Raw genomic sequence first — 27,966 nt, forward strand, 5'->3', positions numbered from 1 at the left:
TGTGTGTCAATTATACTTCAATTAAAAAAATTTTTTTTTTTTAAGATGCAGGACAAAGGCTGCCTCCCTCCCTGATGCCGGCTCTGCATTCCCCTGGACTCACGCTGTAGTCTCTGCTACAGCCCTGATTATGCTTGCTTTGTACCAAGGTGGTTCCTCTCATTACTGTCTCCAACTTCACAATTCACAGTGAGTCTAGATCATCACCACCTCTGATGCCCTCTTACCGCTGAGTAGCCCCTGCCTCCAAAACCTACCTTGACCAGCAGCTCCCTACATACATACAGAGAGTCCAGTGGGGCCAGGGCCAGAGGCCACAGAACACTCAGAAAAAGAAATCAAAGGCAACTGGTGGGAATTTGGGCACAATCCAGCATCAGAAAACCTGTGCTGAAAAGGCCCTCAGAGGTGGCGTGGCTCTCGGGGATGGTGTGGCCCAGGAAAAAATCACCTGGCATCAGTAGACTTGGCTTTCACCCCCTGCTGTGTGGCCTTGGGTAAACCATCAACCTCTCTGAGCTGGTCTTCTCATCTGTAAAATGAGGATAATAGTTCTTGCCTCTAAAGCTTTCTGAGGCCTGGGTGAATTCACATTTTACCTCAAGGCTCCGTGTGATCGGACCACCTCCGCAGTATTCTGTCACTTTTCTGACCTTCCCTCATACTCCCCTCCCCTCACCACGTGCCAACCTCACTTGCTGTTCCTTGCTGTTCCTTCCTGTTCCTTCAAGCCTCCCGCCAGGCTCTCACCGCAGTGCCTTTGCACTTGCTCCTCCCTCGAGTATCTGTATGCCTCACTCCCTGCCCCTCCCACTGTCTCTGTGCAGATGTCAACTCCTCAGGGGGCTCTTCCCTGGCCTCCTGGAAACCAGCTGCTCTCTCAGCACACCCTATCCCCTCCTCTGCTGCGAACCCCAGCACCTGCCTCCATCTGACTTAGCATGTCTTTTACTGGTTTTTTGGTAATTACCCATCTTCCCCACTGGAGTAGAACTGCTGTGGAGGGACCAAATTCCAGACTCAGGTCTCTTCATTCTACAGATGGGGGGTGCTCTACTCCCTGAAGCAGTGGTGCTCTGCCCACGTCACAGGCCAGCAGGTGGCAAAGGCCACATGGACACTTTTTCTCAGGCTGCTGCTCTTTGCTGTCTAGGCGGAAAAAAATGGTTTTTCCTGCCGTGGCCGAGCACCCCCTGGATGGGTTACTCAGGTCATAAGCCCAAGGCCAAGAGACAGCACATTCCTAGGGGACCCATTCTTGAGGGCCCAGCAGGGCTAAGTTATAGGGACCTTCCTCAGCCTGGATTCTCAGCAGCAACTGGAAGGGCCCTTGAGTTCTGGGCCCTGCTGGTGCGAGAAGGGAAAAGGGCACAACTCCTGCTTTGTGCCTCATTTCTGGCACATCCTTCTGAAATGTTCTGATCTCATCTGGGCTGGGGACAAAGGTCTGAGTGTCCTCACTAGGGAAGGGGGTGGGGGATATACTGGGGTGTTGAGAGGCAGGGCAGTAGGGGGAACACCTCCACTCCAGAGCCTACAGGGGGTTGGGATGGGGACGTCAGAGGGAGGCAGGTCTAGCCCCTCCATACTAAAGATTCTTCCTTCCTTTGCTTCTGGCTCTGGCATCCCATGCCCCCAGCTGGCCCCAGACACACAAGATGCTGATGCTGCTGGTCCAGGGACCACACCTGAAGAATCACTCTGTTAGGGGCACCTGGGTGGCTCAGTCAGTTAAGCATCTGCCTTCAGCTCAGGTCATGATCCCAGAGTCCCAGGATTGAGTCCCACATCGAGCCCCATATCAGGCTCCTGGCTCAGTGGGGAGTCTGCTTCTCCCTCTCCCTCTGTCCCTCACCCTGCTCTTGTCCTCTCTCTCACTCAAATAAATAAATAAAATCTTTTTTTAAAAAGAATCACTGTGTTAGAGAATAGATCTTTTAGTTCAGGACAACAAAATCTCCATCTGCAGCTAGGCGTGGTCATGTGACTAGGATCTGCTCAGGGGATGAAGGCAGAAGTGACACGAGCAACCTTAGGATCATGCCCTTAAAAGGTGAGGAGCATGTTGTCGCCTCCCCTCCTCCCCTTCCTGCTGCTGGTGGGGAAGCTATAGCAGCCATCTTAGACCATGGCGGCCGCAAGTTGAGCACGGTGGAACACAAGACAGAGAAGCCACTTCATCCCTGCTTACTTCATCCCTGCTCAACTGCTGCCAGAAGCAGAGAGGGATTCTTCTGGTCAGCCACTGCCGTCCTGGCTTCCTCAGCAGGCCAACTTTGCCCCAAGACCAACTCTAAACAAAGTCAGCTCGGGACAGAGGGTTAAGCATTGGGGTGGGGCTGGTAACTGGGGCTATTAAGCGGAGGCACTGCCACCTCATATAAAGGTCTGCAGGTGTCTGGGCCACGTGGGGCCTTTGGGGCTCCTAGTTCTGACTAGGAGGCCAAGGAAAGAAGACCCCCCCAGCAGCATGGGCAGGCAGAGCTGCACCCTGATGGAGGCCTCTGCTTCCCACATTCTTCTCGAAGGGACTGAATTGGTGCTGCTGACAGGCTCCTCCAGTAGCAGCAAGGCCACCCCCTGCCACTGGGGCCCCTGGTCCAGCCCCTACCTGTTTTGCTCCTGGGGGCTGCTCTCTGACTGACTGACGGCCTCCCAGGCTCCAGGCGCATCTTCTCCAGATGTTGCTCCAGCACCACGCTGCGTTGCCGCTCCTCCTGCAGCTTCTTCTCTGATTCCAGAAGCTTGCTGTTGCTCTCCTCCACCCTGATGATTAGACAGGAGGGGCTGCCATACCCCAGGGCAGGCAGGGGCAGCCCCCACCCCAGCGGCTCTGGCTCTCAGAGAGGCAGGCGCATCTTACACTGGTGGTGGTGGTGTGACTTGTTCTTTGTTTTTACTGCGGGGACATAGGAACATGTGTTTAAAAGTCACATAGTTCTCTCCAAGGCTTAAAATGGAAAGCTTGCCAGCCACTCACACTCCTCCCCAATCCCATTTCCGGCTCTCCAGAAGCAATCATTCAGAACACTTTTAGCTGTTTCTTTGAATATTTACTGCCATATTTTTACAGATGCCCATACTGCTATTTTTTAAGGCTTAAATATAATCTTTCGACTTCCTGTCATGCAACACGAGAATGTAGCTTTAGTTTAGCCCTCTTCCCTTACCAAACAGAATCACCCCTCCACCTCCTAATGTAGTTACATACCATTTTTCAGCTGAATTAATAGTAGGGGGTGTATTAGTTTTCTATTGCTGCTGTAACAAATTAGCCCAAACTTAGCAGCTTAAAACAACATACATTTATTATCTCACAGTTCTGGAAGTCAGAAGCCCAGCAGGCTCTGTTGGTTTGTCTGCTCCAGGTTCCAAAAGCCAAAATCAAGGTGTTGGCTGACCTGGGCTCTTACCTGGAGGTTCTGGGGGAGAATCCACTTCCAGGCTCACTCAGGTTATTGAAAGAATTCAGTCCCAGTGGAAGGACTGAGGTCCCTGTTTCCTGCTGGCTGCTGGCAGGGTTATTTTCATCTTTTAGAGGCCACTTGGCCCGCTCCATCTTCAAGGCCAACCAGACACCCTTAGCATGCTTTGAATCTGTCTGACTTCCTCAGCAGCATTTCTCTGGCTGACCCCAGCTGGAGAAATTTCTCTGCTTTTAAGAGCGCAAGTGATTAGATTGGGCCCACCTGGTAATCCAGGATAATCTTCCTATTTTAGGGCCCATAACTATAATTACATCTGCAAAGCCCCTTTTGCCATATATCATAAAGTATTCACAGGCACAACAGCAGGGAGCGAAGGGCATGGGGGACAAAATCTTGTCTACCACAGGGAGTTACATTAGAACAATTACCCAGACATGGAGCGTGGTAATGATGACATTTTCTTTCTTATTTATTTTTATTTTTTTGCTTTTCTCAGAGTTAGTGATTGCTTTCTGTTTATTATTATTTATTGTCACTACTTATTATTATTTTCTATATGCCCATGATGAACTCATGGGACTTGAAGACATTGCCATTCGGCCATTTCACATGAAGGGTTAGTTTAATCTCAGTGGGGCTGGGGCTAAGGTCTCTCCTGTGGCTAGGTATGGCATTCCAGACTTCTGTGCTACAAAAGGCTCAGCTAGAAGGCCAGGACTCCTTGAAATTTAACCTAAACAAATGGTTGCATACACACATGCAAATCAGAGTGGAGGTCTGGAAATTTATAGTGTTGGAGGAAGTGGTCTTCCACTTCAGTGCAGAGTCAAAGAAGGAGCAGAATGTGTGACAATTTTGAACAGCATACAACTACTAACACAAAGCTGTATACTAACACAGTTATACAGCTACTAACATGACTTGTTCAAGCATGTTCCTTGAAACTTTATTTGCAAAAGCAAAAAAAAAAATCTACAGGTCCATCGATAGAAGAAATACAAAATAAGTGGTAAATATTCATATATTCATATTCATACCATGGTAAATATTCATACCATGGAATGTGATAGAACATGACAGCGTTCAACACAGTGGCTGCCAGCCTCATGTCCACAGGTAGCTATTTCAGTTGAAATTAATGAAAATGAAATAAAATTAAAAATTCAGTTCTTCAGTCACACCAGCCACATTTCAAGTGATCCAAGCCACATGTGGCTAACGGCCACTGCATTGGACAGCAGAGCTCTAGAACACCTCCATCATCACAGAAAGTTCTGCTGGACAGCCCTGCTCTGGCAATGAGAAAGAATGAGGTAGAGCTACATGTATAAACACAGATCTCCAAATCATGGGATTGGAGAAGAAAAACAATTGTCGCCAGAATGCATACAATATGATGCCATTTATGTAAATGAAGGACAAATACATCATAGTGGATTAACACAATAAAAACACTCCTTAACCATAAAAAGAATCTGTACTGAGCTGAAGAGGATGTCTGAGATATATTATTGAGTGAACTAAGTAGCAGAAGATTATGCATAATATATGACCTAATTAAAAATTTTATAACAGATTAAAAATTTAAAAACAAATAGATACCCGTGCTAATGAAACTCAGCCAACGAGCTACAACAGGGATGTGCAGCAGCTACTGACTAGTCAGCTGGGGTGAGGGGCTTTCATTTTTCTGTCGTGTATTTCAGCAATGTTTGCATTTTGTTGAGGTTTGTTATCTGTTTGCGCTAGGGGAAATAAGAAACTAACGGCAAACACCGTATCAATGCTAAAGCACTTTATGAATTCTGACAAAATTTAGGAACAACCAAACTTTTGGTTTCTTCTCCCAAAATGTGCCTTCCTCATCTTGATAAATGTCACCACCACCCATGTAGTTGCCTGGCCGAAATACCCGGGTGGCATTCTTGCCTTCTCTCTCTTCCTTGCTGCTTTCAGCTTCCAATTTATCAGCAGGCCCTACGGCTTTTCCTCGAAACACATACCAGAGCCAACTCATTCTCACTCCTTCACCTGGAGTGTGACCTGGTCTGGAACTGCTCCTCCACGGGCCTCCACAGCTTCACTTTCTACTCAAGACTTCCCGTTGGGATTCTGATTATTCTCTTTTGACCGGTCTTCATTCTCACAGAGTTTTTTTCTCCTTTGATCCTTAACTGGGCTAATGCAGCTCAATGCTGGTTTGTCATGGCTTTGGGGGTGACGCTAACAGCTATCTCACACCATGTGCATCAACCTCCTGACAGACCAGATTTTTTTTTTGACTTTGCCTTTTTACTTTGTAATTGATTTTTATTATATTTCAAGAGTCTGACCAAACTGACCCAATGGCAGTGTAAAGTGAACGATATTAAGGAAGGCAAGTCATTAGTGAATATTTTCATGTAAAAATTTTGCTTTTGTAAGGACTCTAAGTGTGGGGATACTGATAAAAAATACTCAGATAAGGAGGTCCCCCTACCCAGGTATTAATTTAATATAAATGATATAAGACCTTTATGAAAAACAAACATACATGATATTACACTACATATATAATACTATATACATAATTCATAAAGAGCTCTTTATGGATGTAAAGAAAAAATATAAATGACCCCCTAAAAAACATGCCACAGTTTGAATAGATATTTAACAGAAAAGAACATGTAAAAGGCTAATAAACATGTGAAAAACATGCTCAGCCCCACTTCTGGTTATAGCAAAGTAGATAAAAACAACTGAGAGAACAGTGTTCCTTTATTAGTTTGGCAAACATGTTATGCATTGATAACACTTTGTAGAGGTGAGGGTATGGGGAAATGGTAGCTAGTTCACATTATCAATGGGAATGCAAATGGATTCATGTTAAAAGGGCAGTTTACCATTATTTGTGAACATTTAAACGTACACATTCTTCGATCCAGTGACTCCACATTTAGAAACTGACAGTGATACACTCTCATAAAAATGTAAAGATGTGTTTAGTGTGAGTCCATCTTGTAATAAAAATGTAGGTGCATATATGTGCACATATGTATATGCGCGTACATACATACATTTGCAGATACATTTTTGGATGTGCAAAGAAAACATTTAGAAGTTCTGACAGTTCTTTTCTATGAGGAATGGGGAACTGCAGGTTGGAAAAGGAGGCTTTTTGCAATAAGTAAGTATATGTTTGTAATAGAAAAACTAATAAAACCTCCAATAGCATACAGCAGGAGTTTCGATGCCAATGTGAGGGCAGAAGCTGTAAACCTGGACTCCTATTAGGCAGCAAGCTGCAAGGAAGCTCTCTGCATGGTTCTGAAAGCCTCAAGAGTGCCCTGTTGCAATAAAAGACTGAGACATCCGTAAACCAGGGAAGTGGTAAGGAAACCTGTAGTCAACCAAGGCCTTAAGTGTGGGAGGGAGGAAGCACCGATCATGAGAAAATTGAAACACAAGGCCAGCACTCATGTGCTCATGAAACCCTAAACCAATAAATTAGCATAAAGTACCAATCAGAGGCCACTGAAACCCCCAAAGCTCCACAGAGACAAAAGCAGAACCATTCCATAGGAACATTTTCGTAACCTGAGAACTCCCACAGAAAAAGACAAAAAACCAACAACACTGAAGACAAATTCACAGAAATAACACAAAAGTACCAACCACATAGAGAAATCATGCACCGTGAGGGGGAGTCAACAGACATTACTTAGGATCCTAAGTAATGAAGATGATAGAGCAACTCTAAAGGGATGAAGTAAGTTTAAAATTATTACAAGGAGAAAAGCAAGAAGTCTTCATGAAGAAGACTTCTTTTTTACACAAAAAAGAACTGCTAGAAATGAAAAAAATACAGTTATTAAAATAGGTTTCATGGCAGATGAAGTGCAACTGAAGAGATTTAGGGAGCAGATTTGAAGATTTGAAGAAACCACGCAGTTATCAGCCCAAAATATCACAAAGGTTTAAGAGCTGCAGAGGAAGGAAGAAGAAGGTCTAACAGGGGCTGACTAGGCATTTCAGATGGAAAGAACAGAAACAATGGGGAGAGGCAACATATTGAGAGATGTCCTTGGCAACATACAGATTGAAGTCCTCGGAATGAAAAAGCACTCCAATTACTAAGTAGGAGAAATACAATGAAATAAAGTCCCTAGACCCATCACAGTGAGACTTCAAAATACCAAAGACTAAAGGAATATCTGAAAAAACATCTAGAGAGAAAGGACGTAACTATGAAGGAACAACAACCAAACTGATAGCAGATTTCTTTTTGGCGACAGTGGACGCTCAAAGACAATGAGCTATCGGGTGCCTGGGTGGCTCAGTCGGTTAAGGGACTGCCTTCGGCTCAGGTCATGATCCTGGACTCCCGGGATCGAGTCCTGCATCGGGCTCCCTGCTCGGCGGAGAGCCTGCTTCTCCCTCTCCCTCTGCCTGCCTCTCTGCCTGCTTGTGCTCTCTCTCTCTCTATCTCTGTCAAATAAATAAATAAAATCTTTAAAAAAAAAAAAAAAGACAATGCGCGAGCTATCATAGCGTCCCGGGGCTGAGAGAAAGTACCTGACCATCTAGAATTCTACACCAAATGAAATTCTCCTTCAAGAGAAAGGCAAAATAAAGATTCCAGAGTAAACAAAGACTCGGGGAGATTACCATCCACATGGTCTCGCTGAACTGAAGGATGCCCTTCAGTAAGAAGGAAGCTGAACCCAGAAGGGAGACTGAGATGCAAGAAGCAAGAGTGAGGGAAGACATTTTTAAGTATGTTGGCAAAAGTAAATGAATACTGCCTAATTTTTTAAAAGATGAATTTGGAGGGTTAATTTCAGAGGGTTTAGAAAGAAGAATGCAATATTAGAGAAATATTAGAAACCAGTGACATGAAAGACACAAGTAGGGGAATCAGAGTTAAACATTGTAAACATATTGGGGCACCTGGCTGGAGAAGCACGTGACTCTTGATCTTGGGGTCATGAGATTTTTATTATCAAAGGGATAATAAAGAAATCTACAGACTTTAGACTTGCTGAATTCTATGTTAAAAGTTATAGGTAACCACTAAAAGGATAGAGATAGAATGTATAACTTCCAAGCTTGCATGTCAGAGAGGGAGATAAAACCTGACCTAACCAATAGAAAAGATAAAACCTGACCTAGCCAACAGAGAAAAAGGAGCAGAAAAATCATGGCAAATAGAAAATATTAATTGAGATGATCAAAATATTTCCAAATATTACCAAAAATGGATTAAACTCTCCTCCTCAAACACCAAGTCTCAGATTGAGTTTCCCAAAACAAAGCCAAGGGGTGCCTGGGTGGCTCGGTCGGTTAAGGCTTGGTCGGTTAAGTGTCTGACTTGGTTTCAGCTCAGGTCATGACCTCAGGGTTGTGGGATCGAGCCCTGCATCCAGCCCAGGTCGGGCTCCAAGCTCAGGGAGAGTCTGCTTGGGATTCTCTCTCTCCTTCCCCCTCTGCCCCTCCCCCTTCTCTCACGCATGCGTTCTCTCTCTTGCTCGCTCTCTCAAATAAATAAATGAAATCTTTAAAAAAAAATAAAAATAAAGCCAATCATATGCTTTTCAAAAAGAGACATGTTTAGCGACCTCTGTCATGGCAGACTAAGTGAACTAGCCCCTCCTATTGTAAACAACTAGAAAAGTGGATAAAATATGAGAAAGAAGACACAGCAATGTTCTCAGACACTGGACAACAGGATGAGAGGCACAGATGCTCGGACACAGGCCTTGAGAGAAGGGAAACAAAGACGAGCTCTACTGTTGTTTTTAGTCGGACTGCACCAGGTGAGGGGTGAGGGGAGCCCACGCAGAGCACAGTGGTCCCACCAGGATAAGTACACAGGACTGGGGACGTGGAGGGCCCTGAGGCCGCTGGAAGGGGCAGGGCAGAGGACGAGAGGGGGAGGCTCTGCCTCCCTGATGCGAGACTGGAACAGATCCCCCAGAAAAAGAAAGGAGTAGATACTGGGGATCTCTGAGAAGGGCAGGTCCTCTACTTTGGGGTGAGAAATCCCAACAGGTTTGGGGGCATCCGAATACTTTCCTTGTGTGAGCGCTGCGGGACAGCAATGCCCCAGAGCAGAAAAGGCTGTGTGTCTTGGCTAATGGGCCTGGGACAGCCTCCGAGAGCTAGCTCCCCCATACCCTAAAATGACACAGAACAGCAGAGTGAACCCAAAAAGGTCAAGCTAAGAGAAAAGCACACATGCGTGACTCATAGTGAGTGCCTTGCTTGCCTCACACGAATCCCAGCTCTGCACAGGGAGGCCCTGGAAGAGGAAATCGCACGGGCAGAGAGAGACCAGTAAAGGAGAACCGAGGCATCCTCTGCCGAGCTTCCAGCGGAACCGGGCCATGTGAGTGATGGAGGCGTTCTGTGGAATCGAAACCCCGAGGTAACCCATGGAACCTCGGGAAAGAATAAACCATCGTGTTTGAAGCCATGAAGCGTGGAATGGTTTGTTACACAGCAATGCATAACAGAGTCACCTTGGTTCACGAAACCCCCCAACTCAGTGCCACTCGAGGGAAATGGGAGTGCGTTTCTTCCATTTGGTAGACTAGAGGCTTGTACTATCCATGACGCTTCAGTTACAGAAAAAGAATTAATGTTACTTTTCTCTTTTCTCTGAGGATGTCTGAAATTCATATCCTCTTCACGGATTGCATGAAAAGGAAAAAAACACTGAAAGCTGGTCACTTCTCACTGCTTAGGTACTGGCCACTTCCCAGCACCCCTCACTCCTTCTTTGGTAACTGTACTCTGTTTTTCCCTTTGGCAAGCTGCCCCTCCCCCATTCTATGAGCACCTGCAGGTACTTCCAGTCAAGGTGCCTGGCCTACGTCCAGGGATGGACCTGTGAGCAACCCAGGCCAGCTAGACCTTCTCTCCCAGAACGTGCTGGCACAGGAAGTGGAAGCCATTGGGCCAGCGCCCCAGGAGAGACCGCCAAGGGTTCCTGCTACTGCATCCAGCCCCCAAGATTCCCAGACTTCCTTGGGCTCCTCTCCTGCCCCACCCCTTGAAGTCGGCCAGCACCTACCAAAATCTGCCTTTCCCTTAACTTAGCCAGAATCGGTTTCTACTGCCTGTCACCAAAGAGCCCTGGCCGCATGCCCCGGTAGGGCAGGAACTCAGTGGTGTCCTTTATATTTTTCAGTGTGGAGGTCACGTGGTTGGGCCACGCGTTGGCCTGAGTACCTGCAATTCTTGCCAAAAGGGCCACTTGAGCGAGGAGCACTGATTTATCTGAATGGAAGTCTGTCAACAGCCCCTTGGAGAAAACTATGCCTCCTGGCCCACTGCCTTGGGCCACATGCTGCCCTCCCCCTTCCCAAAGAAGTCTCAGCTGCCATCTCCGAGCAACTCTCTTGCCCTTTGTAATTCCGAAGTCCTTCTAGCCTTTGTCTTCCTGTCAACTCCCCAAGTGCCCTGAAGAAGGTGCCGTGTTCATCAGAGATTTTAATTATTTGTGGACTGATCTGACTGCTTTAACTACTCCAGAGAGCCTCTCCCCTGAGACTCCCACCTCATGTCCACATGGATGCAACAGTCCCATTGAATACACGTAGGGCAGGGCAAACCACAAGTGTGACAATAGGGCCCCAAGGCTGTGGGACACCTAGGTGAGCACCCGAGTGGTGACTGGAAATACCCTAGACCGACACCGTGGAAGCCGAACTCTCCAGGAAGGCGGACCCAGTCATGGATGAGACCGGGTCCCTGCCCAAGAACCATGCCCTTGAGCCACGCTCTCCTACCCTCAGCCCCCACAGGCCCATGAGAGCATGTCCCTGGGTGCCATGCGTTACCGTTTCTGCAGGACAGTGACAAACTCGGTAAGCCGGTCACGCTCCACTTCAGCGGCCTGCCAGAGGGCCTTGAACTCTGTCACCTGTGCCTGCCAGCCTTTCTGTTCGGGGGAGTCTGAGAACCTGCAGACCAGGGTGGGGCAGAGGTCAGAGGTCAGAGGTCATTTGAGGGGTTATCAGGAGACATACACTTACTTGTGATGGTGGGAAGGATTAGGAGAACATTCAGGGAGCCTCAGAGGCAGCCTCAGAGAAGGCAGCCAACCCGGTCCTTCCTAGCCCCTTGGAGAAAACTCAGTCCACCATTCCTGTGCTTGTTGAAGTCTCTAGAGCTCACTTAGCTGGCTGCACAGCCAGACCCCACCCAGGCTAGAGCCTGCATCAGTACCTCTGTCCATCCAGTCCCTGTAGGGGCCTGGAATTGGGCTGGCTGCTCTGAAATTTGGCCCGTGAGGGCCTAGGGTGCCCCGGGTTCCTGTGTGGCCGGGGGCCTGGCCACCCTGCCCATTTTTAGGTGGGCCTCGCCTCTGTCCCCCTGTCGGCCTACCCCAGCCTCCTTCGTCTCCTGGCTTGGCCCCACGCTCAGCCCACTCTCCTGGACACTCGGCTTTGTGACTTGGTCGGTTCTCTCCAGTGCTGATCTAGCCGGCCCCTGCTTTCCTCCTTACCACTGGGTCTGCCTACTAGCCCCTTACCTGCTGGCTGGAGCCCAGACAGAGGGGAACTCTGCCCCCCAACCAAACCCCCCAGAGCCCATGTGTGAGTCCCAGGCTGCTCTCTGCTTTGCCCCCACCTCTTCCCCTGAGACCCTGGGGGCCCTGGGTTTGCTTTCCTAGCATCACAGGACACACAGAGAGCTGGGCTGGGGCATGTGAGACCAGAGGCTAATTTGGTCTGGAGTCTGGGCCTGGGTCCTCCCTCTGAACACGGAGGGAGTTGGCTGAGATGGGCCTGAGGACAGCAGACCCCTCTGTGTTCTGACACCTAAATACACTTTAAGGCCTTGCTGCTCAGAGTATAGTCTCTGAGTCAGTGGCTGCGGATCCAGGCCTGCCGAATCAGAGCCTGCGTGCTCCGGCAAAGGTCTGGTCAACTCACCTCCACGATTTGCTCATTGGGTGGGGGGAGGGAGAAGAGGGGGAGCTGCAGAAGAAAGGGGCTCTCCCCTCCCAGACACCCCATCACAGTCACCACGCCAGCCCCAACAGACCCCCTCTCTGGGGTGGCTCCCGCTGGTGCTATCACTGAGGGAAGAGGACTGCATGTTCTGTGGGGGTCAGGCCCGTGCGTGGTTGACTTCAGGAAGCACTTGTGTAGTGTGCGGGAGAGGAGCTTGAGAACCAGCAGTCTGGACAGCTGAGAAGCACAGCTGGTCCTGCTTCCCTGTGGAGCGCACAGGTCACAGACCCACGGGCCTGGAAGGGATCTTGAGGACCATCGTGGCCCTCTTCCTGCTCCCACTACTGTGACTCAAACCTCAGAGAGACAGAGCCTGTCCATTCTCCCAGGGGTGCCAGGAGGCCTCCCACTCCTGGAAGTGTGGCGTGCGCCCTTGTGGCTCGGAGCAGCCCACCCCCCCAAATGCCCTTGTGACCCCAGGCTGATGGATGGTTGGGGCAGCTGCAGGGCTGGCCTTGGCCCAAGGTCCCTTGTGCTGCCAAATGTCAGGCCAGAAGTGTCTTAGGCCCTCCTTGGGAAGCAGCATCCCAGAGAGGATCAATGCCTGGAGCCATATAGCAAGTCGAACACGGACTCGGGCCACTCAGAGGTCTGGCCTGGAACCTGAGCTGACCTGCCTGAGGGGTGGAGATGGGGGCTGACAGCAGGAGCATGGCTCCAGTGGACAGTGGGCAGGGCTCAGGACAGGGCTCAGAGACAGGACAAAGCCACCATTTGTCTGTGAGCTGGCAGGAAGAACAAAAGGCCCATTTAAGCCCTAGGCTGGATTCTAACAACAAAGAGGGGGCCAGAGAGCGGAGGGGATATCAGTGACTTAAAGTGGGAACCCATATGACATGAAATTCTCCCCCTAGAGACTGATTCTCAGTGGGGAAGAGAAGACAAGGAAAGGAGCTGAGCTCTAGGCCCTGGAAGTTTCCTTGTGTTAACTCTGTGGTAGCAGGAAGGGACATTAGACTGCAAGCCAGAGGCCAAGACTCTAGTTCAGTAGCCACTTCCCCTATTAACTTGGATAAGGCACTGGGCCTCCCTGATCCTCTGTGTCCTTATGCAAACTTGGAAGAGTCCCTGGATTTGGCCTGGCCTCAGTTTCCTCTCCTTTTAATGGGATGGCAGTACTGTCTGAGCATTCAGGGTGGGAAGGACTGTGAGGGCCCTGAGGTCCTGGGTTCATACCTGGGTGAGGCCCCATGAGGACCGGGCAGAGAAGGCCACGTGAGAGCAGATTCCACCAGCGTGTGGCCCAGGCTGGTCACGGAGCTGTGTGAAGGCAGAAGGGGTTTCATCACCACAGGAGGGCAGGCTGGGCCCGGCCTGGGAGGAGAGCAGGGGCCAGCAGGGATCTGGCGAGCCCGAGGAGGTGGCCAGTGCTGGCCCTCGTGGCAACCCTGGCCAGGCAGTCCTGCAGATTTGCTGCCCTTCTTTCTAGAACTCTTGCTGGCTCAAAACGAGACCGAACCAGGAGACATCAGAGCCTCGAGCAATCCAAGACAGGGCTGTTTGAGAGTCCTAGAAACAGGTGTGTTTCAAGGCCAGCTCAGAGAGGCTATTACAGGGAGCTGCAACCAGATGTCTTGCAGAAATAATATCTGGGCCTAACTGGCTCCTCCATGCAGATGCAGGGCTAATGGAATACGAGAGGCCCACATTTTGGAAGGACAACGCCACAGTCATCTTAAAATTGCACCCGTGGCTTCCGAGCAGAGGCAGCCTTTCTTCTGAATAATTAATATTCACTTTCCAACCCCTCTATCCCCCCTTTTTTTTTCTTACCGAGAAGATCCAAGCCTGCCAACGTGACCGCCTGCTGAGGCCGGAGACTTGGGCCGGCCAGGGTCCTCCAGGAGCTTGGTGTAGGCGGGGTTGACCTCAGTCCCACTGGACCCCTTGCCCACTTCTTTATTCTGAAGATACTGTAGGGAACAGACGTGAGTTCGATTCTCAGCGCTTTGGCTCAGAGGCCTGGAGAAGGCAGGAGGGGGCCTTGGCTGGAGTTCGGGGCTTTTAGGGGACATGAAAGAGGCTTCTTTTGAGGAGTGAAAAGCGAGGCCTGCTTGGGGAAGGCACTCCTTGCATGATAATGACATCTAATAATGCCTCTCTTCAGAAAGGGAGCTACATGGCGTGAGGTGGTGACTGGGCCAGGAAGCTGTTCTACATTCAGGTCCCGAAGGGAAGTGCATGGCCTTTGATTCGGGCCAGATCAGAGACTGATGTCTTTGAGTGGACCCACCTCTCGGGGCAGCCCCCCCCCCGCCCACGCAGGGTCAATGCCAGGTGTGACTTGAGGCCAGCTGCCTTTGTCAGCTGGGGACACTTGGACTTAGTAGACACCCAGAGCCATAGAGGTTGCCAGGGCCTCAGCAAGGGCCAGCAGTCTAGGGGGGAGGCTGGGCTTACCAGGACCCCTTCCCTCCTCCCACCTCCTTCTTCCGGATAGCTGGAGAGGCCGGATTGAAGAAGGAGCCCCGGAGGACCCCCACCAGGGGGTCAGGCCACCAGGGGTGGACAGCTGGTGTGAGCCCCAGACAACCTGGCATGTCCCCCAGCTCCACCCGTCCTGAGATGCATGCCTCAACTGTCTGCTGGGTAATGCTTGGCCCCCAGTCGGCTGATGATCTCCGAGGTAAGAAGCGCTTCCCTTTTGTGTGCCTGGAGCCAGGACAGTGGTGAGGTGAAAATACTGGAATGTTCCCGTGTGCTCCTTCAGATTTCACTTCCCAGTGGCAAGCAGGGCAAGGACTACAAGGCAATGTCCCCACTCACAGCTACACACACCCTGTCCCCAGGCCTTTGTCATAACCCTGGGCTCCCCCTCAGCCTCGGGGACTTCAGCATTTTCCACCACAGCCACTGGGGTCCCAGGGGATGGACAGCTCAGAGACAAACCACCAACCCCAGCCAACACCAGCCTGCGGCTGGAGCTGAGAGGCTCCTGGGCTCCCATGCTTCTGACGGGACCACGGATCCCTGGGAATAAAGGGCAGGGCTGCTCTGTGACATGCCTTAGGCGATACCAGTCTCCCTGGCTATGAGGCTTCTCTGTCACTGTGAGACTTGTGTGCCTGTCAAGGTCACCAAGTCCCCTCCCCTCTGAGCACCCCCACCACAGGAAGGAGCCACAGAGAGCCCACGGGGCCTGACTCCCGGCAGCCCAGGCTGTGCTGCTAAGGCATCTGTCAAGGTCCAACTCTTCAGGGGCTCCCTCATTAGGTGAGCATTTGTGAGCATCTGTACTGGCCTCTCAGTCCTGTGCCAGGCCATGAGGCACCAAGGTATGTGCTGCCTCAAGAGTAGAAGAGGACTTAAGGGGGGGGCAGGAAAACGATCACCCAGGGTGACAGAAGTGTGTCTTGGGGATGCACAGGGTGTTAGGAGAGTGCCCAGGAGGGGCATGGAACACAGCCTGGGGGCCCTGGGGCTCTCTGGAGGAGCTCATGACTTGGTAAGACCTAAAGGCTGGGGGCCCCTGGCCAGGCAGTGGCTGTGGGGGAGGAAAGGGAAGGCACGTGCTTCAGGCATGTGCACAGCTGCAGTGGGGAGAAAGCAGGGCTATGTGAGGAGCTTAACAGTGGCCATGTGGCCAGAGTGTCGGGGGGAAGGGAGGGGTGAAGAGGAGAGGCGTGGTGGCAGCAAGAGCTCGTCACGTGGGACCTTGCAAGCTGGCTGGAGTGCAGCTTCCTTTGGGCCATCCCACTGCCTGGAATGTGAACGTAGAGCCTGGCACTGTAGCCGCCATCTTGGATCGTTAGGATGAGGGCCACGGCTGGGGACGGTGAGGCAGAGCTGGAAGGAGCCTGGCCCCTTGAGGATTGAGTGAGACCAAGGGTGACCGGGAGCCACAGACAGGTTTTGTGCAGAGATGGGAGACAATCAGGAAAGAGAGGAAAGAGAGGAAAGGTATGTGAGAATGTGTGGGAAGCCAGATGGAAGCCGGGGAGCAGAGTGGAGCCAGGGAGGATGTAGTGTGGCCTGAGTGAAGGTAGGTGGACAGCAGTGGAAGTTGCTGAGCTTTGTCTGGATGGTAGATGGACTTGCCAGGGCTTGGAAATGGATGTCAGGCCAGGCCAGCGCCCTACTCACCTGCACACTGAGTTGGCCAATCTCCAACTCCAGCTGCTGTACCTTGGCCTCCCGCTCAGCCACCATGGCCCGCAGCTGGGTGATGAGGCTGCTGCTCTGCTGAGCCTCACTGTTGACCCGCTGGTCCAGGTGGCGCTGCGACGCCCGGGTCTTCTCCTCCTGCAGACTCAGGCTGCCCAGAATCTCCTGGAGCTGCTTCAGCTGGTCCTGTGGGGCCAAGCAGGAGGGCAGACGACAGACAAGGTTAGCCATGACCCCGGGCAAGGCAGGACAGGGAAGACCGCCTTCCCTCACGCACTCCTTGCTGCTGCAGGAACCTAACAGTGGGACCCTACCTGTTTCTTTGAGAAGCAGGAGGAGAACTTTCCTTGCCTGCCCTTGTGGGACTCACCAGGCAGGTGGGGACCATGCCCTTTTCCTGTCCTCAACTTCCTTCTCTGATGTTGGGCCAAGAAGGACATTGAGGGGGCTCTCGGGACGCAGACAGCAGCTCAGATGGTGGGCCCTCTGCCAGTGGAGTGGGGCAGATATTCTGGGAAAAAGAAACCCTGACCCTCTGCTGGGAGATAGCCTTGAAGGCAGTCCCTGGACCCCCTGCCAGGGATCCCTCAGCACCTGACTGAGGCCCCCTCCCCTGCAGATGCCCCCAGGAGACTGGTGGGATGGAGGCTTCACCCGACGGCCAACAGGAAGGGCAGGTCAGTGATTGGGAATGCGGAGGGAACTGAGGCCCAGAGAGCCCAAGGGCACAGTGCTGGTGGATGGCCGAGCTGGGGCTTGTCTGCAGCTTTCATCATGCCATCTGCAGTAACACAGAATGGTGGCACACAGCAACCACTGAGGACATGCAGCTCCACACCTTATTTAAAAACTGGGAGCTGAGACACCTGGGTGGCTCCGTCGTTAAACGTCTGCCTTCAGCTCAGGTCATGATCCCGGGGTCCTGGGATGGAGCCCCGCATCGGGCTCCTTGCTCGGCAGGAAGCCTGCTTCTCCCTCTCCCACTCCCCCTGCTTGTGTTCCTGCTCTCATTATCTCTCTCTCTGTCAAATAAATAAATAAAATCTTTAAAAAAAATAGCTAAAAAAAATAAAAACTGGGAGCTGAGGCTCACAGAGGAGGTGCCACCGGCCTAGGGTCACTCAGGGAGGTGTCAGCAGAGGCGGGTCTGCTGTGCTCCACTTACCACCCCGTGCCCCCCAGCCAAGCCAGGCAGGGCCACCCCAGGGGCCTGGGGCACAATTTGGGATTCAAAACCCTAGGGCACTGCAGGTCCTAGAGAGAAAAGTCCAGACTAGGGTCAGGAAAGCAGCATGGCCTTGATAATCAAGGCAGGCCTTATGGTCAGAGCAACCTGGTTCGAACTCAGTTGTAGGGTCTTGGACGACTTAGCTAACTAAATGGAGTCTTAGTTTCCCCATGTGTGAAATGGGATTAGAACAGATGACCCTAGGGTTTGTCTTGGCAACTAACCATGATGAACCACATGCACCCCAAGTGCCCGGAGGGGCTGTATGCTGTCACCCGGACAAGAATTTGTACTGGCCCCTCAGTTGTCCCTTCCATTCCTTGATGGAAAGATGACCCAGGGTGTACTCCCATCTCCTTCCCCCGTGCCCACTTCGTCTTCCTCTGGGGTCCTCAGGTCCAGCGGCTGGTGCCAGGCTCTAACACGTCACAGCCAGCACCAACACCACACCACACAACATATATGCATGCCCGGGCAGCCTCTGAGCTGCTCCTGTCCCTGGGGCATGGCTTTGCAGCTGACGGCCAAGTGAGGCCATGAGCTTCTGGATGACGCTGGTGGCCTCTGGGGTAAGCGAGGGCTCACTCTGGCTGGGGCTGGGTCACGGGCTTCCAGGCAGGGTGGGGGGCCCGTGTTGGAGGGACCGGGCCCTGGCTCTCGCCGGGCCTGAGCGGCAGGGCACTACCATGAGGGCGTCGATGAGCTCGTCGTCATGCCGGCCTTTCTCCACCAGGGTCCCCATCTGGCTCCTGAGGGTTTTCACCTCACTTGACAGCACCTTATTCCGGGACTTCACGCCCTCCAACTTCTTTTTCAGTTCTTCAAGCTCTCTCTGGAGGGCATCCCGCTCACCCACAAGTTTCTGTAATCAGGAAATACAGTCTTGGGCAGTGGGGCTGAATGGGTCCCGGGCTCCCGCTCACAGGTGAGACCCAGTGACAGGAGGGGACTTCTGAAGGCCGGAGAGCAAGGCAGCTCCCAGCCCCCCGCCTCTCAGGGGTGTCAGGTGGGGCCCTGCCCTTGCACGTGACAGAGGTCACTAAGAGATGATAGCACTCCTCCATCAGCCCGAGAACACAGGCGTCCAGGCAGCTGCCCTTGCTCTGCCAGGGTCAGAGACGAGAGGAGCCACACTTGCCAACTGTGGGTGTGTCCTCCGGAGAGCATGGCTGTCCCCACCTCTCACTCCTGGCCTGAGCTGGGGAAAGGGCAAAGCCATGCCCTCGTGAGCAGCACTAGGTCTAGGGTTCAAACAGAAGTGGCTCACCCCACCAGGAGCCAGAATGAGAGGGAGGTGCCACCCCGCTGCGTCGCCTCACTTCCTCCACGCACGTCCAGCACATCAGCCCAGACTGCGCCATGCTCGGGTCAGCTACTAACCGGCAACTCAAGTGCTGGGCATGCCTTCGGAGTCTCCCTCCTCCCTCCCTCCCTCCCTCCCTTCCTTCTCAAATATTTCCTGAGGGCCTACTGTGTGCTTAAAACTGTTATAGGTGCTGGGGATAGAGCAGAGAACAAAACAGAGTGTTTGTCCCCAAGGAGCTAACATCCTAGCTGGGGAGACAGATCTTCAATGGTTTACCTGTTACCATTGTTTACCTGTTGCTCTGCTTATTGAAAACTGGGCAAGGGGAATGGAGGGACAATGGCATGGTCAGGGAAGGCCTCTCTGAAAGGTGACATCTGAGAAGAGACTAAAGGAGGTGAGGGGAAGAGCAAAGGCCCTGGGGTAGAACATGTGTGGCTAGAGCACAGTGAGAGAGGGGACAGGTCAGGGGCAAGGTCGGAGGGGGCAGAGTCCAGATTAGGTAAACCGTCAGGAGCTGAGATTGAGACACTGAGGAGGGTTTTGGGCAATGGGTGACACAATCTGCTTTGGTCTTGAGGGTTAGTTATCATTGGAAAAGTGTTTTTAGATCCCTGTAGAAGGGAATTATAGAATGAAAAATAGTAGGTATGAATCCAGAAGACCACCGATCTTTGCCATAGGCAGCCATTGTTTACCTGCTGCCCTGCTGGCTACATACCCTAGGCTCTAGCAGGTGCCTGGCAGAGGAAAGACACACAGGGAATAGCCTCCTTCCACCTCAATGTGGCTTACAATTGGTTAAATGACTGCAGCATGTTCTGTTCTGAGCGGATGTGTAAGTCTGAGCTAGGGGCACCTCAAACCCAACAGTTTCAAATCTCAGCTCCCCATCTCCCTTGAGTCCGCCCCCTGTGCCCCCCCCCCCACTGCTACACTCACTGGAAGCCCTTCACAATCCTTCTGCTTATCTCCCTTCCATGCCGTCACTGAGCCCTGTAAAGTCAACCCTCAAATGTTGCAGGTGTCTGGCCTTTGGCTACAGTCCTACTGCCTTGGCTCAGGTCCCCGGACATGTCTCAAGTGGATTATCGCCTCTGCCTCCCAAGCCTCCTCTGACCTAGCCCCCCCCAACCACCCCACCTGACCATGTGACCTTTCCAACACGCCCAGGGGTCCACGTCCCTCCATGACTTAAAACCCTTTGGTGGTTCTCCACTTCCTTCTAGACAAAATCCCAAAGCCCTGGCTGGCATACAAGGTCCAGGAGGACCTGGCCCGGCCCGCCGCTCCAGTCCCTCTGTTCTCTCCTCACACCTGATGATCTAGGATGCTGGGGGTGCAACGGAGCGATGGTCACAATGCTCCTAGCACAGGGTCTAGTCCTGAATTGGCACTCGTAAATGGAAGTCTCCTGATGAAAAGGTAAGGCCTCACTGTTAGGAAGCCCGCTGCCAGGGCCACTGAAGTGGGCCTTCTCAGCCCGCCAGCACCCCGTCCTGCTTCTTCCTCTATTTTCTTTGAGAAAGCCACGCTCCCCACTCTCACGCCAACTTCTGAGAGGCTGACTCATCTCCCAGACATGGGGAGAAGCCTGGCCGGTCAGAGCAGCCTGGACCCTCAGCTGCAGTGACTGGCTCCTCAGGGACGGGCTCATGGCCTAAGCTAGCTGGGTGACACTTCATTCTGGGACTTTGTTGGAACTACTGGGAAAGAGAAGCCCTTTGTTTGTGGGGGCTGGGCTGGACGGTAGAAGCTAGGACTACCGGGAGTCCCCACGGGAGAGAGTGAAGCCGGTCCAGAAAACGTGGCACCGAGACCAAGTCCCCAGATCCCTGGGTCCGTCTGCGCCTAACGCTAGGCCACCTCTAGACCGTTCATCTACACGGGCGCATCAATTCTGTTTGTCGCATAAGCCTGGTAGAGTCTGGCTTCCGCCACCCTGGGTGCAGAATCTCTGAGATGCAGCCAGTGAGACACAGCGCCCACCTTTCAGCAGCCTGGAGCTCTCCTCCACTGAGCCCCACCTAACCCTGTCCCTGGGCCATCCCTCTGGGCCCTGGCCGCCTCCTCTCCTTCTACAGTGACAATTTCAGGTCCAGCATCTCCAGAACAGCCAGGATGGGGCCACCCGAAGCTCATGAAATGGGCTGATGACCCCAGTCAGGCAGTTCCAGCTGGACTGACAGGACGTGAGGAAGAGGCACTGAGGTGACCCCAAGTCCCAGGGGTCTCCTGCCTCTAAGGGGTGGCTCAGAGCTCATCCTCACGGCCCTGCAGAGGTGGTCACGATCTCCCGGTCCCCCGTGCCCAACTGACCCCTTTCCTGGACATGCATTACCTCCCAGCCCTCCTGTTTTTCCCTTTCCAGGCTGCGGATCCTCAGCAGGTTTTTCTCCTGTGCCGACAGCTTCCTTGGGTCTGGACCGACAGGCGGCTTGTCACGGGATGTTCCTGCAGACTGGCTTCGGGTCTGTCCCAGCTGCTTCTCAAGCTCGCGAACCTGAGGGTGGTAAAACTCGTCATTCCGCGGTGGGCCTGCCCTCACAGACTCAACCACTCAGGGGCTGCCCTGAGGTGCGACAGGAAGGCCCACTACACTGAGGCCACAGCTGTTCTAGATGGAGGCAGGAACCCCATGTGAGGGGCACGGAGGTGGGGGAGGAGTCTGAGGTGGCATCTTGGGCAAAACAGGGGAGGACAGGAGGGAGGTTTAGCTTGAGAATGAGAAAAATCACCCCCTTACTTAGGGGCTATGTGAGACCAAGAAGCAGAGGTGTGATTCCAGGAACCTGGGAGGGAAAGGATGGAGGAGCTCAGTACAAGGACGAACTCTCTAACCCAAGACTGGGCGTGCTTCTTGGGAGACCATGGGTTCCTGGCCACTTGCAGGAGATGCTGCAGAGGGAGGGCGGGGTTTAAAAATCTCAGAGAGCAGCTCAAAGGCTCACCAGCTGTGTGCCCGTGCACAGCTTACTTAACCTCTCTGAATCTCAGGTCCCTCATCTGTGAAATGGGCCTTATACTGCAAAATGGTATAAGGATTCAGTATCCTGAACTTGTCTGAGTCTGGGAACCCCCAAGATGCTTCTTGGAATGACAAATCTTGGGGCCCACTCCAGGCCAACAAGTCAGAGCTTCAGGGGAAGGACTGGGAACCTGCATTTTAAACAAGTCCTATGGGTGATTTTTAGGATTAGGCAACTTTGAGAAACCCCAAGATGGCCCAGGTGAAGCCCTCGTCACACCATCTAGCACTCATAGGCTCTCGGCAAGTGGCAGGTAGATGTCAGCCCACAGAACGATGGCTTTATTGCACTGGGTTTGAAGTGAGTAACTCCAAGGGTCCTTTTAACTCTGGTTTCCACGTTGATACAACATAAATGATGGAACACAGTTGCCGGGGCAAAGTTCACTAGGATTCCCAGTAAAGGGCAGCAGCATGGTTTTGAAAGCACATATCAGCGCCCTCGTGTGGCACTGTGTGGTAATTCCACTTAAGCATTAGAGAACACAGTATGAAACTTTCAATCATTTATTTACGCAGCTTAACGACAATAACAACTAATGTGTCGAGTGCTTATTATGGCTGGGCACTGTGCTGGGTGCTTTACAGATGTTATTTCACTTAACCCACAACACTCTCCATTTTGCAGGTGAGGAGACAGGTGCAGAGGGACGAAGTGACTTGCCTAAGGTCACCGAAACTACAGACCAGCGACTGAGGCCAGACTCAAACTGGGGTCTCTTAAACCCCAAGGCCACACATTGGTCATTAATCACGGTGTATTGGACACCCTCCCTTCCCTCGTGTTGGCTTCAAGGATGCCACAGGAGGCCCCGAGGATAAAAGCTACCCAGGAACTGTGAACTTGAAGTCCTTGGGGATGAAGGCCATGTGCTTGGCCAATAGAGGAAGTTACACACCTACTCGTGTGCTTCTTGGTTTGAAGGCGAAAGAGGAAAATAACCATAAAAACCTTTGTACAGTGTTCGCTCCATGCCAGGCACTGTGTTGGCCATTTGACGTGGATTGACTTTCAATCCTCCCATCAGCCCTGTGGGGTAGCACCTATCGTTATCCATGGTATAGGAAGAAGAAAACCGAGGCCCAGAGGGGTGAGGGAACTTGCCCAAGGTCGTACAGCTGCTGAGTCGAGAGCTGGGGTTTGAATCCAAGCAGCCTGGCTCCAGAGCCCCAGCTTTTAGCCTCTAGAGATGCTCCAGAATATTTAGAGCATAAAGAGGGGGACAAGGCTACATCTTTATTGGGTAATTCAAACTTTCAAAAGTCTACAAGCATCTGGACAAAACTGGAAAAAGCCGGCAAGTACAACAGTCGTGTGAATTTACATGAACTAGGGGAAAAAACATGCCTAGAGTACAGTAAATCAAAGGTTTTGGCATTTGTTAAGCACCAGTGCCTGGCACGTGGTATGTGTTATGTAAATGCTTGTTCATCAAACAACAAATTAAAATCAGGCTGGTGGGGGAGAATATCAAACAACAGCCCTGCAAGTACACTCTGCCAGGCCTGAGGGCCTTTTTAGGGTTCTGTCTCTCTCGTGTGGGGTGGTGCGACCTCTCTGGGGCATGTCAAGCCCTGTGTTCAGGGCCAGAAGAAGTTCACAAGTTCACTCACCTTGCTTTGCAACACGAGAATTTGTTGAGCCCGGCCCCTCCAGGTCCCCGGGGAGGACAGGAGCTGCTGGACATTCACATCTTCCCCGACCTCACTGGTCAAAACCTGAAAAAGGGAGGGCCTTCAGCGAGGCCAGGAGAGACGGCCCCCACCAGAACCCTAAAACCAGTGCCTCCTTAGAGGCGGTGCTGGGTGCGTGGGGCTCCCAGAGGGCCTGGCCCCCGCCTGCACCCCTTCCTCCTGCCCCAAAGGCCAGCTGATCGTGCTCTCAGAGCAGCGGCCCCTGGGAAAGAAGTGATCCCCTCGTCCCCCGCATTTCTTGGTGTTGCTTCCAGCAGGTGAGGAACTGCCAACGGTGTTCAGATGGGGCCTTCTGCCCTTGACATATTCTGGGATGAGTGAACCACAAAGTTGACCAAAATCTGCTTCCTCAATTTGTTCACCTGCCACTGAGCACTGAGATCCTTCTGGATGGCTACAGGAAGTACACTGCCCCAGGGCCTTGCCCTCTGTGAAAAGCCACTGACTAGGGGCCATGTCTGAGTGCAGCAAGGAGGGGGACCACCAAACATCATCTGGAGAGGCTTGATTCCAGAAGGGGCCCACATTGTGGCTGTTGAAGCGTGGGGTGTAGGCCCTACCTCAAGGCTTTGAGGTGGAAACAAAACACACCAGCTGGTGCCCCCGGCCCCTCTGAAGCCTGTCACGGGAACCAATCTAGCGCCCCCGAGTCTCTGCTGCTTGTTTCCACAATAGAACACTGTTTTGGAAATCTTGGCTTGTCTGAGTGGTTCCAGCAGGGAAGACAAATGCCAGAGAATTCACTATGTAAATAAAAATAAATAATGAACCAGCTGGGCCTGCATCCCAAGTCTGAGTATTTTCCTTTGAAAGGGGCCTTTAATACACAAACAACCTATTCATTTTCTAATATTACAGACAGCAAAGGGCAGGAGGCAAGTCTTGGCAGGCTTCCAAGTCCAAGGTGGCTTATTAAGGAGAGACCCAGGATCTACTAGGGTGCACGTAGCACAAGCAAAATCTATAGGACTCTCCCTGGGTAAAGGGCACTGCCCTCCTCTGTCCAGGGCGGGGAAGGCACCACAAGGGCCCCGCAGGCAGCCAGCAAACCCACTCCCCAGTGGTCTGTAGGAAGGGCTGACAGAAGGAAGTTACTGGATCTGGAGCCTGCCCCAGAGCATGATGCTCACAGGGCCAAGCACTTGCTGCTCCTGAATGGAACCCATTGTCCTGGCCATGCTCTTCCCAATCCCAGCCAGACAAGAACCCCTGACCCCTGGCTCTGGAATACCTTCTGGGCCATCCGGAGCTCCTGCTTCACAGACTGGATCTGGTTGCGGAGGTCACTCATCTTCAGGTTTGTGGCCGTCAGCCTGTCCTGCAAGACCTTCACCTCTGGGGCCTCTGGCTAGTTGGGCAGGAGAGAGGAGAGAGTGGTCACTTGTTGCCGAAATCGTAACAATAATCGTAGCTCTGTTCAGCCAGGGCTGTGCCAGGCACCGGGTTAGGTGCTCCACGTGCAGCAACTCACTGATTCGTCATGAACTTCTGGGGAGGGGTTCTGTTGTCAGCCTCTTCCAGATGCAAAGCAGAGGCTGGTGGAGGGGGACTCCCCTTGGCTTGAGTGGGGAGGACCTGGCTGGGAAAGCTGGAGCAGGGACATGAATCCTGGCAACCCACCTCGGGGGCCTGAGCCCTTCGCTCAGAGCACTGCACATCCAGGGATGCAGGTGGTGGCCACAGAGGGGGAGCTCCTGGAGGAGGCCTGCAGGCTCCACACCGTCCAGACACTTCCTAGGCGTGGGCACTCTCTGCTGAGCTCTGGAGGCTGCCACCGCAGCTAAACCATCTCCACTCAGAATAAAGAGGGGCTAGGGACACCTGGGTGGCTCAGTCGGTTGAGTGGCTGCCTTCGGCTCAGGTCATGACCCCAGGGTCCTGGGATTGAGCCCTGCATCAGGCTCCCTGCTCAGCGGGAAGCCTGCTTCTCCCTCTCCCACACCCCCTGCTTGTGTTCTCTCTCTCGCTGCATCTCTCTCTGTCAAATAAATAAATAAAATCTTAAAAAAAAGAAGAATAAAGAGGGGACTAGTTCCATCACAGAAGGCAACCCCCAACGACCCTCCTAACTCAGGGCCTCCTCTGAAACCACCAGCTTATTTCTTGAGCTCCCTTTCTTGGCAATGAGCTCACTCAATAGAAACAAGGACCAGTTTCATCGCCAAATGCTCCATTTCTGTGGCTTGAAGAACTGCAGCAACCACAAAAACTGCCTGCTGGAACTCTTAGCAGTGTCTTTTTTTTTTTTTTTTTAATAATGTTTGATTTAAACTACTTGGATGTAAATTTTTCTCAAATGTGCCGTCCATTTCTCAGTCTTCAGTAGAAGTTTCTGAGGCTCACAGAAGGTTGGCATTAAAGGGATGCCTTCTGTCAGAATCTGCCCCAGACAGCATCCCTCATACGCACCTCCTCTCAACACTCACAGGCCCCCTGGGCACTGGTGTTAATATACCCCTATTTTTACAGCTGAGGAAGCCAGGCTTGGAGAGGGGAGTCGTTGCCGCATTAAGGCAATGTAAGTGATGAAAATAAGGCCCAGAGAGGGGGAGTAACTTGCCATAGGGCACACAGCAGGTTGGAGGTGACACGAGTCAGATTAGAAGAAGCCCGGTCCTTCCCCTGCCCTAGCTGATTCTCCCACTTGAAGCTGTTTCCAGCACCCGGGCATCACGGGTAGGCTGAGCATCCCATCAGGCAATGATGCCAAGACTGTCTGCTCCTGCCCGACAGACCAGGTGGGCTGAACTTCTGGGAAGCTGGGCAGGTGCTGCAGTGGCTTTCTGAGCTGTCTTCATCAGGCATACACAGAATCTCCTGGGGACACTGGCGTGGAAGGCAGGTCCACGGAGACTGGGTCTGGGAAGTTCCCCGGTCCCCCGAGTTTGTGGACAGCCCAGGTGAAAACCACTGGGGGAGGAAACGGGAACCAGACACACAGTCCAAGAAGTCTGACCCCATCTGGTTTCCTCACTTATGGATTGGTTACAAGAATCCTTCTCTGTCCTGCTTCTTCACAGCACCACCATGAGGCTAAACAGAATACCCAAGTGAACAGAGTATAAACTGGGAACTTATATAAAACACAAATGTATCTTTAAAAAAAAGTGTGTGTGTGCATGTGTGTGTGTGTGTCCTTCCCCCTGTCTGGCAGCTTGCCATTCCTTCTCCCTGCTGTTGGATGCCTGTCCTCCCCCAGCTAAGGGGCTACTCTGCACGTGTCTGGGCTGGGAAGCAACACCCCCTGCCTGTTGGGTCTTGGGTGCACGAGGCCCGCAGGCCCTGACAGGTGGTGGTGCAGGGGCTGTGTTTATGAGCGTCCCACATGACGGCCGTGACCCTGCTCAAAGCCTGGGAAGAGCACGCATCCGGGACTGGATCTATAACATAGGCAATGACTCCCCTCTCCACGCCTGGCTTCCTCATCTGTAAAAATAGGGGTATATTAACATCAGTGCCCAGGGGGCCTGTGAGTGTTGAGAGGAGGTGCGTATGAAGGATGCTGTCTGGGGCAGATTCTGACAGAGGGCAATGCCGGAGGGGGTGCCTAGCCTGACCTGGGGTAGCTGGCAAAGGCGGCTGAGGGCTAGCCAGTGCCATCCACTTCTCGGTCTTCTGCTCTGCCAAGCCCCTAGTCCTCTCCTCCTGGACGTGGGGCCAACCCCACGTCGCTGCCATCTCAGAGCTGCTTCTGCCCAGAGCGAAATTCCACAGGCTTTGTGGGGGACTTGAGGAGGGGCCTAACCCTCCCCTTCCCTGGGCCATTTTCTTTGAGGGACTAAATGAAACGCAGTCCAAGGGGAACAGACGATGCCAATGCTCTCGCAGCACAGCCTCTGGGAGCCCCATGCCGACCATACCGAGGGGACACAGGGCATTCAGCTCCACTCCGGAATGCGCTTTGGCGCCGGGGGGCCAGAGTGTGCCGTGAGCGCAGGCCTCTGAAGTGTGGTTCAGGCTTGGGCTACCCTGAATGGTGAAGTGAGGGGGAATGCTGCTTTTGTTCTCTCTCCGATCCCAAGTGCCCTGGAAAACACACGGTACTGCTGAACGGAGGCTTACTGCCCATCACCCGCTCTTCTGTCAGAAGCCTACCAGCAAAGCTGAGTGCTCCAGCTCCAGCTCCAGCGGCCAGTCAAGGCCGCCTTCCGTGGGTCGCCCCACCCTAGTAGCCT

General features: G+C 52.4%; 2 protein-coding genes across 2 annotated transcripts in view; one reads left to right on the forward strand and one right to left on the reverse strand.

Moving 5' to 3' along the window:
• KLHL40 (kelch like family member 40) overlaps positions 1-214 on the forward strand; it is a 38,891-nt gene extending 38,677 nt beyond the window's left edge. The window contains exon 6 of the mRNA XM_027583371.2: positions 46-214. Within this exon, the coding sequence (XP_027439172.2) occupies positions 46-193 (148 nt within the window). The 3' untranslated portion in view covers positions 194-214. The remainder of the gene's footprint in view (positions 1-45) is intronic.
• Positions 1-27,966, reverse strand: part of CCDC13 (coiled-coil domain containing 13) — a 52,201-nt gene that overhangs the window by 1,592 nt on the left and 22,643 nt on the right. Inside the window, exons 6-14 of the mRNA XM_027583366.1 lie at positions 25,023-25,139; positions 23,711-23,815; positions 21,410-21,571; positions 18,448-18,624; positions 16,514-16,720; positions 14,204-14,343; positions 13,607-13,690; positions 11,252-11,374; positions 2,612-2,766 (exon numbers count right to left, since the gene is read on the reverse strand). Coding sequence (XP_027439167.1) covers positions 2,612-2,766; positions 11,252-11,374; positions 13,607-13,690; positions 14,204-14,343; positions 16,514-16,720; positions 18,448-18,624; positions 21,410-21,571; positions 23,711-23,815; positions 25,023-25,139 — 1,270 coding nt within the window. The remainder of the gene's footprint in view (positions 1-2,611; positions 2,767-11,251; positions 11,375-13,606; positions 13,691-14,203; positions 14,344-16,513; positions 16,721-18,447; positions 18,625-21,409; positions 21,572-23,710; positions 23,816-25,022; positions 25,140-27,966) is intronic.

This window comes from Zalophus californianus, chromosome 1, assembly GCF_009762305.2.
Source record: "Zalophus californianus isolate mZalCal1 chromosome 1, mZalCal1.pri.v2, whole genome shotgun sequence".
NCBI classification, from domain to species: domain Eukaryota; kingdom Metazoa; phylum Chordata; class Mammalia; order Carnivora; family Otariidae; genus Zalophus; species Zalophus californianus.